Here is a 13,229-nt window from a genome sequence, read left to right as displayed (position 1 = left end):
TATATTCTACTGCACATCACTGTTTCATGTTCAATGTGACACTAGTTTAAATATACATATATCTTTTATCTCTTTTACACACTCTACATATAGTCATATCATTAAAAGATTATTGCAGATGATATAAGACAAGAAGTGCACCATATGCACAAGATAGAGACTTTGTTCTTTCCTTCATAAATTTATTTTCTAAATATTGAAAAAATACAGAAAAGAATACTCATAAAATAGGAACAACTTTATAGCCACAGAAATAAATGCAATTGATTTTTCAAAGGAAATGTTAAATTATCTTTGTTTTTTCCCTACTGGAGATACTGTGTACATCTATTTATATTTTTAAAAATCCTATATTTTCCTTGAAGTGGAAATATAAGAAATCGTTCTACAATAAAATCTTATACATCTAAACAAGAGTCTTTCTAGTTACAATTAATTTAGTGTTGGGTGACTTCACAATAGGAATCTGTGATAGAACTTTTAGTTGTCATGGTTGTTAGAGACAATGTGGGTGAGGTAATATCTTTTATTAGACCAACTTCTGGTGGTGAAAGATACAAACTTTCATCACTAGAAGTTGGTCCAATAAAAAAATATTACCTCACCCACCTTGTCTCTCTAATATCCTGGGACAACATGGCTACAACACTGTAAACTAAAAGTTATGTCATATATATAAGATCTACGAACTTCAAGTAACCTGTCTCTTTTCTGCTTCAAAAGGACAGAGATGGAAAAGATCATTCACTTCACCTCTCTGCCAATGCAGAATTGTTCTCCAGAACAGTTTTAAGTCCTGTTTAAATTATATACATACAAATTTTTTATTTTTAAAAAAGATACATAGAAATCATTTTTTCTAGCATGTCTTCTTTCTAAATGATTGCAACATAGTATGTATATTTTGTAATAGGTCACAATGAGGTGAAATACTTTATGTACTCTGACTTGAAAAATACAATCTGCCACATCACCACCAAAATTCTAAAAATTGTTAAAATATGTCACCTATTTAAAACAGATGTTGCAAGATGAGGCCTAATTTGGACTCTTTCAAAATAGCTTTGATCACCTTTTAATTAATTGTAAACTCCTGTTACTTTTCTGGGCTTTCCAATTATGTACTTGCACAGTAGTGATGGCCTTGGAAATGTTGCTCGGTGGGACATAAACTTGCTTTCTTTTGCATGAACATATATTTCCCCTATACTCAGTCAAATATTTATTCCAATAACAATCTATATATGCATTTCTATTTTGCCAATCATAGTCACATGTAGGTGCTCAAATACAATTTAAGCTTTGCTATTATCCTGATAGGACTGTTTCCCAGTGCAGTGGATTTGTACTTGCTAGGCTGACTTTCTCTGGGGACTATGGTGGGCTAGAAGAAAACTTGCCAGCTCAACTACTGGAGCCTCTCCTGAGGAAAGTGGCAATGCCCTTCTTTGACAACAATTTATGGAGTCACGGTTGTGATTTCAGTTAGGGCTGAAAGAGGGTTTCCATATTATGGATGATTTTTCATTCTCGTCTAACTTTCTTTCCTTACAAAACAACAACACCGAGCAAGTCCGTGAGGAACGAGGGTGGCTGAACCACTCCAAGTGATTTTTTTTAGTTCCCCTGGAGCTCCCTAAACCACCTTCCCCAAGCCCAGCACAGACACGTGCAGCACAAACGCAACACACCCCATAAGCCGACTTAAATCCTCCCTTCCCCCCACCCCCAATAGGGAGCTCCTCGCTGCTTCCCAGGGCCCTGCAAACTCCTAACCCCCGAAACCTGTGCAGCCCAACTCCGCTCCCACCCAAAAGACGGACACCGGGACAGGGGGAGGGAGGGGCTCGGCTCTAGCCTCCTGCCCTGGAAGCCCAAAGCCCAAAAAAGGGCAAGTACATGCCGCTGCTCCCAGGCTGAGCTCTCAAAATACCCACAGCCTCACTCCGCCCCCTCCCCCTCCGCGGGACCCTCCCGGCCGGGCGCCTCACGCCGCGCGCTCTGCCCCCAGTTCCCCGGGACCCTCACTCCCCCCCCCCCCCCGGCCCTGGCGGGGCCCTCCCTCCCCGCGCTCTCCGTCCCTCTCCCTCCGGCCCCCCGCCCGGTGACCTTCCCTCCGCCGACCCCGGCAGCAGGAAACACGGCTCCGCTCGGGATCGGGACAAGAGGGGACGGGGGAGGGGATATTTTCCCACCTACCATCTTATTCCCGGCGCTTTGACCAACTTCACTGCCCAGCGCCGCCGCCTCCTGCGCAGGCGCGCACCGGTTCTCCTCAGCCACCTATCGCTGAGCGGCGCCGGCGAGCGGGCCCTGGGCCCCGGCCGCCTCTCTGGGAGCAGCAGTCCCCGCCTCGTCGCCGCGCCACAGGCACTGGGAAGTCGGCGCCCGACTGGAGGGGTATAGGGGACTACATCTCCCATGATGCATCGGGCCGTCGAGCCGGAGATTGTTACCCACCGTGCACTGCGCCGGCGAGTCGGCACTACATCTCCCAGGGGGCACTGCGCGCGAAACGGGGCGGCAGTTTGCGGGCTGGGCGAGCTAGGAACTACAAATCCCATATGACATTGCGCTTAAAGGAGCCGCATCTGCACTCAGCAACCGGCACTAAGGGAGGTAGCGTCTTGGCAGCTGGCGGTGTCGTTATTTCTCACCAGGGGACCGTTGAGTCCGTTGAGTCAGGCGCCCAATAGGAGCAGGGATAACGGCACGCGGCGCCACCCCGGCTCCCTGGGAGCAGCCGCCCCCTCTGGGCTGGCCTCGCCTGCGGCTCCTCCCGCTGCAGGTGAGCCGGGCGGATGGAGGTAGCGGCAGCCGGAGCCTGAAGCGGCCACCTCGCCCCAACCCGGACGTCGCCCCGAGGTAGGAGCGGGCAGGGCCGGGCCGATTACTCCTGCTCCGGGAGGGCGGAAGGGGGGTGACCCGGATCCTACAGCTGCGGGCGGGTTCCCCGCCCTTACCGGGCTCCGGGCCGAGCCCCTCGCAAGTGACAGCGAAAAGCGGCGGCGCTGCTGGGCCGGGACAGGCGGATGGGCGCAGCCGGCCAAGTGGGGGCATCCCGCCCTGGAGAGACTCCGACACGCACAGCCCCGTGTCCCCCCCGCCACCCGCTCCCGTCCCGGCCCCGGGTCAGCCCCCCACCCCGGAGAGGCCGTGACACGCACAGAACAGCTCCCCCCGACACACATCCTCCTGAGAGACTGTGAGATGCACAGCCCCCCCCCCCCCCGCCATGTACGTGCTGCCTGGCGGGAGGCCGCACCCCAGCCCCGATCCCCCTCCCAGAGCCAGAACCCTGTACCCCCTCCTGCATCCCCTGCCCCAGCCATGACCCCTTCCCAGAGCTTGCACCCCTCACCTCCTCCTGCACCCCAACCCCCTACTCCAGCCCTGACCACCCTCCCGGAGCCACCACCCCGTACCACTTCCTGCACCCTAACACTCTGTCCTAGCGCGGAGCCCCCTGCCACCCCTTGGCCCCAGCCCAGAGCCTGCACCCCCTCCTGAACCCTAAATCCCTACCCCAGCCTGGTGAAAGTGAGTGAGGGTAAGGGAGATGGAGTGAGCAGGATGAATTTTTGGTGAAAGGGCAGGGTAGATGTTGGGTTGCCCTTACATTCAAAAAGTGATCTTGGGCAAAAAAGCTTGGAGACCACTGTTGTAATAGAAAACCACAAACTTTTGCTCCTTTCCTTATCTCTAGAGAGAGCAAAACTGTATAGGACATGGCAAAATTTCTTTCAGATATATCCAGAAAAGTTGTCCTCTTCACACATGTGCGGAAATAGATTTATAACAAAACCAGCCAAATCCTCCCCAAACACTGGTTTAAAATCTGTTCCCAGTGAGACAGTTTGTTACTCTACCTATCCCCGTAACACACCCCAGTCTCCTCCAGAATTAGTGAGACTTGATAGGAAGGAGCTGCTGGAGCGCAGCCAAGCGGGAGAGGCCTGGGGTTCCCTGGCAGCGCCAGGGAAGTTTATCAGTTTGGGGGACCCCGACCGGCTCCTCGCCCCTGTCCGCCAGCCGTTCTGCCTGGGACAAGTCTTGCGGGCCCTGCCCACTCCGCACTGCCCCCGGACCCACCGCGCTGCCCTGGGATCGGCCGGGGACAGGCGGCAGCGCAGGATGGAAGGTGAGCGGCGGGAGTCCGGTACCTTGCACTAGGGGGTCCAGGCGAGGGGCTCCCCGGTGCAGGGCCCGCAGGGCAGGGGCGCAGGCCACGCTGTCTGGACGGGGGGCCCTGGTGCGGCGCAGGAGCCTGGAGCGCGGAGTGGAGAGGATGGGACCCTGTGGGTGGGGCCGGGTGGTGCAGCCCAGTGGGGACACCTGCAGAGCGCACTGGGCAGGAGAGACTCTCCCGGGACCATGGGGGGATCGGGGTATCTGCACCTCCGGGAAGCCCTTAGGAGTCCTGAGCTGGGCCCCGGGGTTAATATGGGGGGGAAATTGGAGGAGCCAAGGAGGGCATGGCCAGAGGAGGAGCCAAGGGGGGGCGCCTTTTTTATGTTTTCTCCCCCTACACTTAGAACCTGGCTACGCCACTGATTGTAAACACTTATGCATGTGTTTAATTTTATTACTGTGAGTAGTCCCATTGACTAAACGTGGCCACTGTTGGAGACAGGATAATAATAATTGGAGATATACCTATCTCCTAGACCTGGAAGGGACCTTGAAACAAGATCATAGAGTCCAGCCCCCTGCCTTCACTAGCAGGACCAAGTACTGATTTTTGCCCCAGATCCCTAAGTGGCCCCCTCAAGGATTGAACTCACAACCCTGGGTTTAGCAGGCCAATGCTCAAACCACTGAGCCACCACCAGCAGCAGCACAGAAGTAGGGGTAGCAGCACTGCAATCCCTCCCACCATAACCTTGTGACACCACCACCCCTCCTGTCTCTAAGTTAAGGAGTTGGGGTATTTTCCCCGCTCTTTTTCTTGACTTAAGCAAACCACCCTTTGTTAGCTGTTCCACTCTTTATTCTTTGGACCAGGTCTTGAGGGTTTATAGTGAGCAATTAAGGAATGTAGGCAGTGTTAAATGGATGGCTCTCTTAACTGTTCCAGACTAATGTTTTAAATGTATTAGAGAGACAAGGTGGGTGAGGTAGTATCTTTTATTGGACCAACTTCTGTTGGTGAGAGAGACAAACTTTCAAGTCACACAGAGCTCTTCTTCTGACCTGAAGAAAAGCTCTGTGTGGCTCGAAAGCTTGTCTCTCACCAACAGAAGTTGGTCCAATAAAGATATTACCTCCCCCACCGTGTGTCTCTAATATCCTTGGACCGACACAGCTACAACTACATCATTTTAAATGCATCTATGCATCCGAAGAAGTGAGCTGTAGCTCACGAAAGCTCATGCTGAAATAAATTTGTTAGTCTCTAAGGTGCCACAAGTACTCCTGTTCTTTTTGCGGTTACAGACTAACACGGCTGCTACTCCAAAACCTATCATTTTAAATGTATAGCAGGAGGTTTTTTTAAGTATATATTTTGGAGAGATGTTAGCTGGACTCCATTACTTTCATAGGTTATGGCTACACTAAAGAGCTTACCAGTGGCACAGCTTAATTGCTCCAGCCCCTGCAAGCGGTGGTAGCTGTGTCAGTAGAAGAAGTTCTCCCACTGACATAGCACTGTCCACGCCAGTTCTTAAGTTGGCATAAGTTATGTCGCTGAGGCGGATGACTAATTCCTCCTCCCCCCACCCCGAGTGGCATAATTTATGTAGAATTAAGCTATAGTGTAGCCTTAGCCATAGTAATTCTTTCCACTAATTTTTTGTTTGGTTGTTTTGGAATATAATACCCAGGTCCACCCACCAATTTTAAGACCCTTCATTGGCTTCTTCTCTCCCTATTAGTCAAATCCAGTTTCTCATCTTTGTTTTCAAAGCGCTTCACAGCTCAGGTCCTTCCTACATCTCCATTCACTCACTCAAGACACATGTTTACCTATGCTCTTCATGTCCTCTTATTCACAAACTCCTCTTTGTGTCATATTCTGTGATGCTGCTACCTGGAGCCCCCACTCCCTGACTCACTATATTACATCCACAACTATTCATCTTTCAAGCTCCTTAAAAACATTTGTCTTCCAAATGGTCTTTAAACTCTAGCCCTATTGGCAATCTTTCTCTGGTTTAAAAACAGAATTAAAAAAAATGACAAGCAGATTTTTTCACTGTGTGTATATATATTTTCACTCTGTGTGTGTGTGTGTGTGTGTGTATATATATATATATATATATATATTAATAAATAAACATTCATTTCACAGGTTCTGAGCATGTTAATTATTTGAACAACAATTTTGGTTTTGTGATTTTTTTTTTAAATCATCTCACCTCTTCTGCCGCACACAAGGTCAGTGTCCGATATTAGCATATCTATACTATTGGGAGTGAAGGCATGCTTTAGGCTTGATAGAAGCCTGCTGTGGTTTTTAAGACTCTGTTTTGATAACATTTAACAGCTTAAGCTTAGGTAGAACTGTGCATGTGTAAAGACATTGCAGAGTAATTATGTTTAGTATTGTGCTTGTATAAGGAAAATGCAGAGTAATAGTTTTGGGGAGGGAAATGTAGCCACAAAGCTAGGAAAAAATTGGTTTGCGCTAACACAAAACCTGTACTGACAGGACAAGAGTTAACATAAAAATAAACTAATACATAGACATACCCTCCCTGCCTGCCTCCCCGAAAATACACCTCTACCCTGATATAACGCCACCCAATATAACACGAATTCTGATATAACCCGGTAAAGCAGTGCTCGAGCGGGGTGGGGCTGCGCACTCTGGCGGATCAAAGCAAGTTCGATATAACGCGGTTTCACCTATAACGCGGTAAGATTTTTTTTTGGCTCCCAAGGACAGCGTTATATCGAGGTAGAGGTATATAAAGCAGTTAGTCTAAACCAGTGGTCCCAACCTTTTTCATCTGGCGGGCGCCAGAGGAGCCACGGAGGACTGTGGCGGCGGACAAGCATCCACCGAAATGCCGCTGACAAGCAGCGTCATCCAGAGGCGTCGCCACTGAAATGCCGCCGACAAGCATCATCATCCAGAGGCGTTGCTGCTGATTTTTGGCGGTATTTCAACCTCTGGATGACGCAGCTTGTCAGCAGCATTTCAGTGGATGCTAGTCCGCTGGCCGGTACGTGGGTGCACTTAGATGCCCGGGCGGGCACCATGGCGCCCACGGGCACCGCGTTGGGGACCCCTGGTCTAAACAATGGAAAGCTGAAATTGTATATTCTCCTGTGTTGGGGATGACTGTGTGGTGAAAAAAACAGGAGTACTTGTGGCACCTTAGAGACTAACAAATTTATTTGAGCATAAGCTTTCGTGGGCTACAGCCCACTTCATCAGATGCATAGAATGGAACATAGGAAGAAGATTGTATATACATACAGAGAACATGAAAAAGTGGAAGTAGCCATACCAACTGTAAGAGGCTTATTAATTAAGATGAGCTATTATCAGCGGGGGTGGGGGGGGAATTTGTAGTGATAATCAAGATGGATTTTGTGTGGTGAAACTATCCTAATGAGCTTCCCATTTAGTAGGAAATTCTTATTTACTTACAAGTGTTTTGCCTAACAAAAATTTGTTAAACCAATCTGCTGAGTAGTAATTCTCTCAGTCAAATGTATACATTGGCTTATATCTCAATCCCCCATCTTTCTTCAAGAAGCCAGTTGAAGCAAAGGTCCCTCTGGCATGATCTGAATGTTGACAAATCTAAACTATTTTAGATCAGAGATAGGAGTGAATTCCAGCAGCTTAGGGCCCTTATGAAGAGCACTATGCCAGCCCTCCCTCCTCTCTCTTGTATCTAGTGACCTAACGTAATCAACTCAGCTCATTGTAATTGGCAATGTATCATGAGTAGAGAGTTGGTGTCTCAGATGGACTGATCAAGCTATTTGTGCTTGTAATCTTTCTTGACTACGGTTATTGCTCCAAAGTTCAAAATTGAAGCTAAATATTTACCTGTCCTGAAAATTTGCTAAAATTTAAATTAAATTGTGTAATTCTAGAATGGCATGTTTAGATGGCAAATACATCATTTTATTTATTTTTTAAGGAAATCTAAGTCCTTTATTGGGTACCATATTTGCACATAATTTCTGAACTAATGGAGACTGTTCACATCCTTTGTCCGTTATTTGAAATCCTACCATAGTTAGTGCTAAAGACACATAACTGACTATTTTTAAAAATGTTTATTTTGAATTATTTATTATCAGCACTAGGAGATATTCCTTAGAAAACCACTGAAAAATGATGTTGAGAGATACTGGGATAGCTTAGGGAAATTGGACCAAGTCCGTCTCAAGCTGGAAATGACAAAAAGTCAGGAAAATCTCATTACTATCTGTCATATGAACTGAGAATTTTGCAACATGATTTATATTGTAATTTCTTTGTTTTTCTGTATCTTCTATAAAGCAGCTATTATACTTTGAGGTGCTATCCATAATTTGACAATGACATATATTTTTGTTTAAATGTAGGCTTGAAAAGCACAGATGGTTCATGGATATTGTAAAATGAGCAAACTTACATACTTCTTAAGCTGTTAAGATAAGGGTTATACTTAGTTACTAGTAAGTTTAAAAAAACAGGTCCACATATCATTCAAAAGAAGCATGAGAGACCAGTGTGGTACTGCTAAGCTTTACAGCTTGATGGATTTAAAGCAAGGTATGTTTTGGAAAACAGGTAGCCCAGGAAAATAAAAATGTTACTAAACCAGAAAGATTTGATGGTTTTGACTATCGATTGATCAAGGGAGAACACACACTTTTTATTAGACTTCATTTGAGACTTTTTTTTTAATGGATTTGATCCAGTGGCCCAATACTGAACCATGTTTGACAGCTAATGTGTATTATCTTTCAGCACAACATGTGTATTCGAAATGCAGAGAGCATATTATAGAAGGCTTTGGACTGTTCCTGGTTGTATACAGTAATACAATGAAGGCAATTGAATTTAATTCCCTATGGATATTGATTTCACTACTTTGCTGCCAGTTATTGAACACTGCAGAGCATGAAGATGTAGTAAAGCATGCAATAAAGCTGCATCGTGGGAAAGGTGCTGCTGTCACACAGAGAAAACAGTGGGTCTTAGAAAACTGCAGAAAGCTATCTGGGCTCCTTCGCCAAAAGAACGTGGTTCTCAACAAACTAAAAAATGCAATAAGATCAGTAGAGAAGGACTTGGGGCTGTCAGATGAAGAGAAACTTTTTCAGGTGCACACATTTGAAATTTTCCAAAAGGAGCTGAATGAAAGTGAAAACTCAGTCTTTCAAGCAATCCATGGACTCCAAAGAGCCCTTCAAGGTGATTACAAAGATGTTGTAAACATGAAAGAAAGTAGTAGACAGCGATTGGAGGCCTTGAGAGAAGCTGCAATAAAGGTAGTACTTTCCAATTTTACTAATGCATTATGAAAGGTAATATGGTGAAGGTTTCATAGGGATCTCTAATTATTAAAAAGTCGTTTAAATTATTTTGTTTTATATGAAAAATATGGATCTGCACCAAACTTTCAATACTTATTCCTAGTGTAAAGATGGAATTTTGAGCAACGCTAGCAGTAAATCTGTTCTCTTCAGGTAAGTTAGAAGAAATGTAGTAGTTACAGGGAGTTTCCTTATTGACATTTAGAAATTTATAATAATTATAAAAAATAATTCTAATGAGAACTCCTGTAACTCCCAACTCCAACATTACTTTAGAAGGCAAAGGAATATGAGAGGTGAGACTATTCATATACTTTGGCAGTAATATAGCATTCTTTGTTGTAATTGCACTTCTTTGTGTCAAGACAAACCAACTGAGATTGCCTTCTTTATAAAATAATCACTTTAAAGAACAGATGTGTGATAGTGAAGCATGAGCGTTTCACTGACTATTGTGGCTCGCTAGCTTCACCTTGATCCGTTAGGGCTCACCAAAGGGAGCCCCAGTCCAACAGACCTGGCAAAGTTTAGAGAGACAAGATGGGTGAGGTAGTATCTTTTATTGGACCAACTTCTGTTGGTGAGAGAAACACGCTTTCAAGCTTACACAGAGCTCTTCTTCAGGTCTCAGAAACTTACTCAGAGTATGGAAAAATTTTTCCGAGCAGGGCTGCTCTCTGGGGAACCACAGCAGGTCTCTGTGACACTCTGTACCTCAAAGTAGCACTCTGGAACCCCTATTCACCATTGTGATATGATTAGGATATTTTGGTACAAACACATGCCTTGTGAGGTATCATTTTAAAAGTCTTGATCTATTGAACATTAATAACCTCTTGGATTGTATGTACTGTCAGTGTATGTGGAATTATGAAGTATTGCAATATATACTATTGAAATATGTTGTGAGGTTGGGAGATTGCGACAATGAGACTTTAAGTAAGGGCAAAGGAGCACCCATCACTGGCCATATGGACATTGATGGCCCAATAAGAAAACAGTCCACTATCCCAGAGGCTCCTTACAGAAGGCACGTACACAATGGAGACTGCTTGACCAGTGGGAACTGACTGACCCCCATGCCACAGCGAGGCTCTTTCTAGCAGCTGAAAGAAGGTGTAAACAAGAGAGATAGTAACATCATCATTTAGCCTCTCTCCCTGCACCCCTATCTCAACACCTGGAAAATCTTCTGGAAGAAAAGACTTTAAACTGGGAAATTTGGTCCCAGTCTGGAAAAGGGTTCAGTCTGGGTATTGAGGAACTGTGCTTGTATCATCTGTCACGGTGAGACACTGCTTGATTCAAATCATGCGTAGTCTCTTTAAGTTAGAATTTAGACTGCAAGTTTATTTTTGTTTCTTAAGTAACCAACTTTGCTCTCTATGCCTGTTACTTATAATACCTTAAAATCTATCTTTCTGTTCTTAATACATGTGTTTTATAATTTACCTAAAACAGTGTGGTTTTTGGTTGAAGTGCTAGGGGAATCTCAGCTCAGATTACATAGACTGGTGCATGTCCACTTTACTATGAAGAAGTGGCGATCTTATTAATGAGTTCGCCCTGTCCAAGAGAACCTTGGGCAGTGCAGGATGGTGTATTTCTGGGGTGCAATGCTGGAGAGCTGCGGGAGTTGGCTGGAGCCTCTCCATTGGTGGTTCATGAGTGGCAGGGAGATCATTTATGTAACCCAGTTGGGTGTGTCTCTGCCTGTGGAGGTCTGTGTGAGTGCAATACCTGTCAGAGGCTTTTAGCTTGACATCAGCATCACAGTGTGAGAGGCAGCCAGCCCAGGTTGGTGAGTTTGGAGGGCTCAGCGGTCCTATAGTTCAGCTTACACCCTGGGGACCTCGTCACAGTCTCCCATCCAGAGAAAGTGCCATTATAGTGGAGTTACATGCAGTGGTTCCTTGGGCACATTCACAGTAATCCTCTTGTTTTCCTTGCCCCCTCTCCATCCATTATTGTAGAAAATATAATCAGAAATGTTCCGATATTTACAAGATAGGCGGGAAGGAAATGGAAGTGAGTTGTCATGGAAGGTGGAGAAGAGGGGAAGAGTGTGAGGGGGGTCATGGCTTACGTGACTAGGAGATTCTTGCAGGGGGTGTAAGTGCTGGGGACCTGGAGGCAGAAAATGGGGCACAGATCAGGGTTTCTCAACCCATAGGTCAGGACCCAAAGTTGGGTCACCAGAATATTTCAAAAGGACTCCTGTCCCACAGGGCTGGCTGGGCTCCCCTCTCTGCTCCAGGCACTGCAACCTCTGGGGTCACAGCCCCACTCAGCTTTGGCCCAGCTGTCATGATGATGGGAGCCTGGGTAGGCCAAATTCGAGTGAGTGGCACTTCAACCCCATAAGAACACAAGAATGGCCATAGTGGGTCAGTCCAAAGGTCCATCTAGCCCAGTATCCTGTCTTCTGACAGTGGCCAATGCCAAGTGCCCCAGAGGGAATGAACAGAACAGGTAATCATCAAGTGATCCATTCTCTGTCGCTCATTCCCAGCTTCTGGCAAACAGGCTAGGGACACCATCCTTGCCCATCCTGGCTAATAGCCATTGATGGACCTATCCTCCATGAATTTATTTAGTTCTTTTTTGAAGATGCTACTCTTCCCCTCTTCTGCTCCCTTCCATGACAACTCACTCCCATTTCCTTCCCTCCTATCTTGTAAACATCAGAACACTTCTGATTATATTTTCTATAATAATAGATGGAGAGGGGGCAAGGAAAACAACCCCATGAGCCAGGTCACAACTCCACTCTCACACATTTGGTCCAGGCGAGAGTGGTAGGGCCAAACCTGAGCAGTGCTGCAACCCTGGAGGTTGCAATGCCCAGAGCAGAGAGCCAAGTCCAGCCAGCCTCACAGCACAAGAGCTGCAGGAGCTGCCACTGTGGGATGAGTGCTAGGCAGAACTCAATCCCCCCTGGGGGGGCAGGATCTGACCTAAACCACTCCAGCGCAGGGCGGCAACCAGAGTGGAGCAGTTGTCCAGGGTGCGTGGTGGGGCCAGGGCTTGGGGAGGGAGCGTCACCTGTCTCGGTGTCTGGAGTCCCTCACTGCTAAGAGTGCCAAACTCAGGTCAGATTGTCAGAAATCAGGGAAGACACCCCAAATTGGTGGTATAGTCCTCCTGGATCACTATATTAATTTTACCATGGAGCCACAGACAGTCCCCTGTAGGCTCACCTCGCCCTTATTTTACCATTCACATAGATTGGACTTTATGATGAAAGATTATTAAAAACCAGAATTCACCACCCTTTAGGTTATTTCCAGACCCAAAAGTCCAGTCACTTACCCCAGGTCAAAATATGCTTCAGATCTCACCGAAGGCAATGCTGTAGCCAATCCTTTAGTAAACTAAAACTAAAGATTTATTAATTAGGAAAAAGCAATGAGAGTTATAGCAAGTTTAAAGCAAATAATATACATTACAGGTGAATTAGGGTTTGTAGGTTCAAAATAAAAGCAGTGATATAGCAATGTGCCAGTCTCATAGTCTTTTCACAAATTCTCTCAGGGTTTTTCCAAAGTGAATTTGGGGAACTCTGTCTTGTATCAAGAAAGCTACCTGATAGCATCCAGAAAGATCAGAGATGGCAGGATCATTCCCAGCATCCAGTATTTATAGTTGAAAATAGCCTACCAAGTGTTTTTAGCACAGCATGTGTCCCTAGATTTCCCTCTGTTGAGCACACAACACCCATGCTTTGAAGTCACTGTTCC

General features: G+C 46.2%; 2 protein-coding genes across 5 annotated transcripts in view; one reads left to right on the top strand and one right to left on the bottom strand.

The window, feature by feature from the left end:
* DCUN1D2 (defective in cullin neddylation 1 domain containing 2) overlaps positions 1 to 2,369 on the bottom strand; it is a 55,663-nt gene extending 53,294 nt beyond the window's left edge. Inside the window, exon 1 of one of the 4 annotated variants that reach the window (XM_045007348.1) lies at positions 2,200 to 2,369. Coding sequence is in view for 1 of the 4 variants with exons in the window: in XM_045007342.1 (XP_044863277.1) it covers positions 2,200 to 2,202 (3 nt within the window). In the remaining 3 variants the exon portion in view is untranslated. Of the gene's footprint in view, positions 1 to 1,072; positions 1,662 to 2,199 lie in introns of those variants that run through there. The other 3 variants (XM_045007342.1, XM_045007365.1, XM_045007357.1) reach the window with 3 other exon arrangements.
* A 59-nt stretch (positions 2,370 to 2,428) lies between these two features.
* Positions 2,429 to 13,229, top strand: part of TMCO3 (transmembrane and coiled-coil domains 3) — a 63,472-nt gene continuing 52,671 nt past the window's right edge. Inside the window, exons 1-2 of the mRNA XM_045007304.1 lie at positions 2,429 to 2,865; positions 8,921 to 9,444. Coding sequence (XP_044863239.1) covers positions 8,998 to 9,444 — 447 coding nt within the window. The 5' untranslated portion in view covers positions 2,429 to 2,865; positions 8,921 to 8,997. The remainder of the gene's footprint in view (positions 2,866 to 8,920; positions 9,445 to 13,229) is intronic.

Source organism: Mauremys mutica, chromosome 1, assembly GCF_020497125.1.
Source record: "Mauremys mutica isolate MM-2020 ecotype Southern chromosome 1, ASM2049712v1, whole genome shotgun sequence".
Taxonomy (NCBI): domain Eukaryota; kingdom Metazoa; phylum Chordata; order Testudines; family Geoemydidae; genus Mauremys; species Mauremys mutica.
The sequence above is the reverse complement of the archived record's forward strand: the minus strand, read 5'-3'. Positions and strand labels throughout refer to the sequence as shown.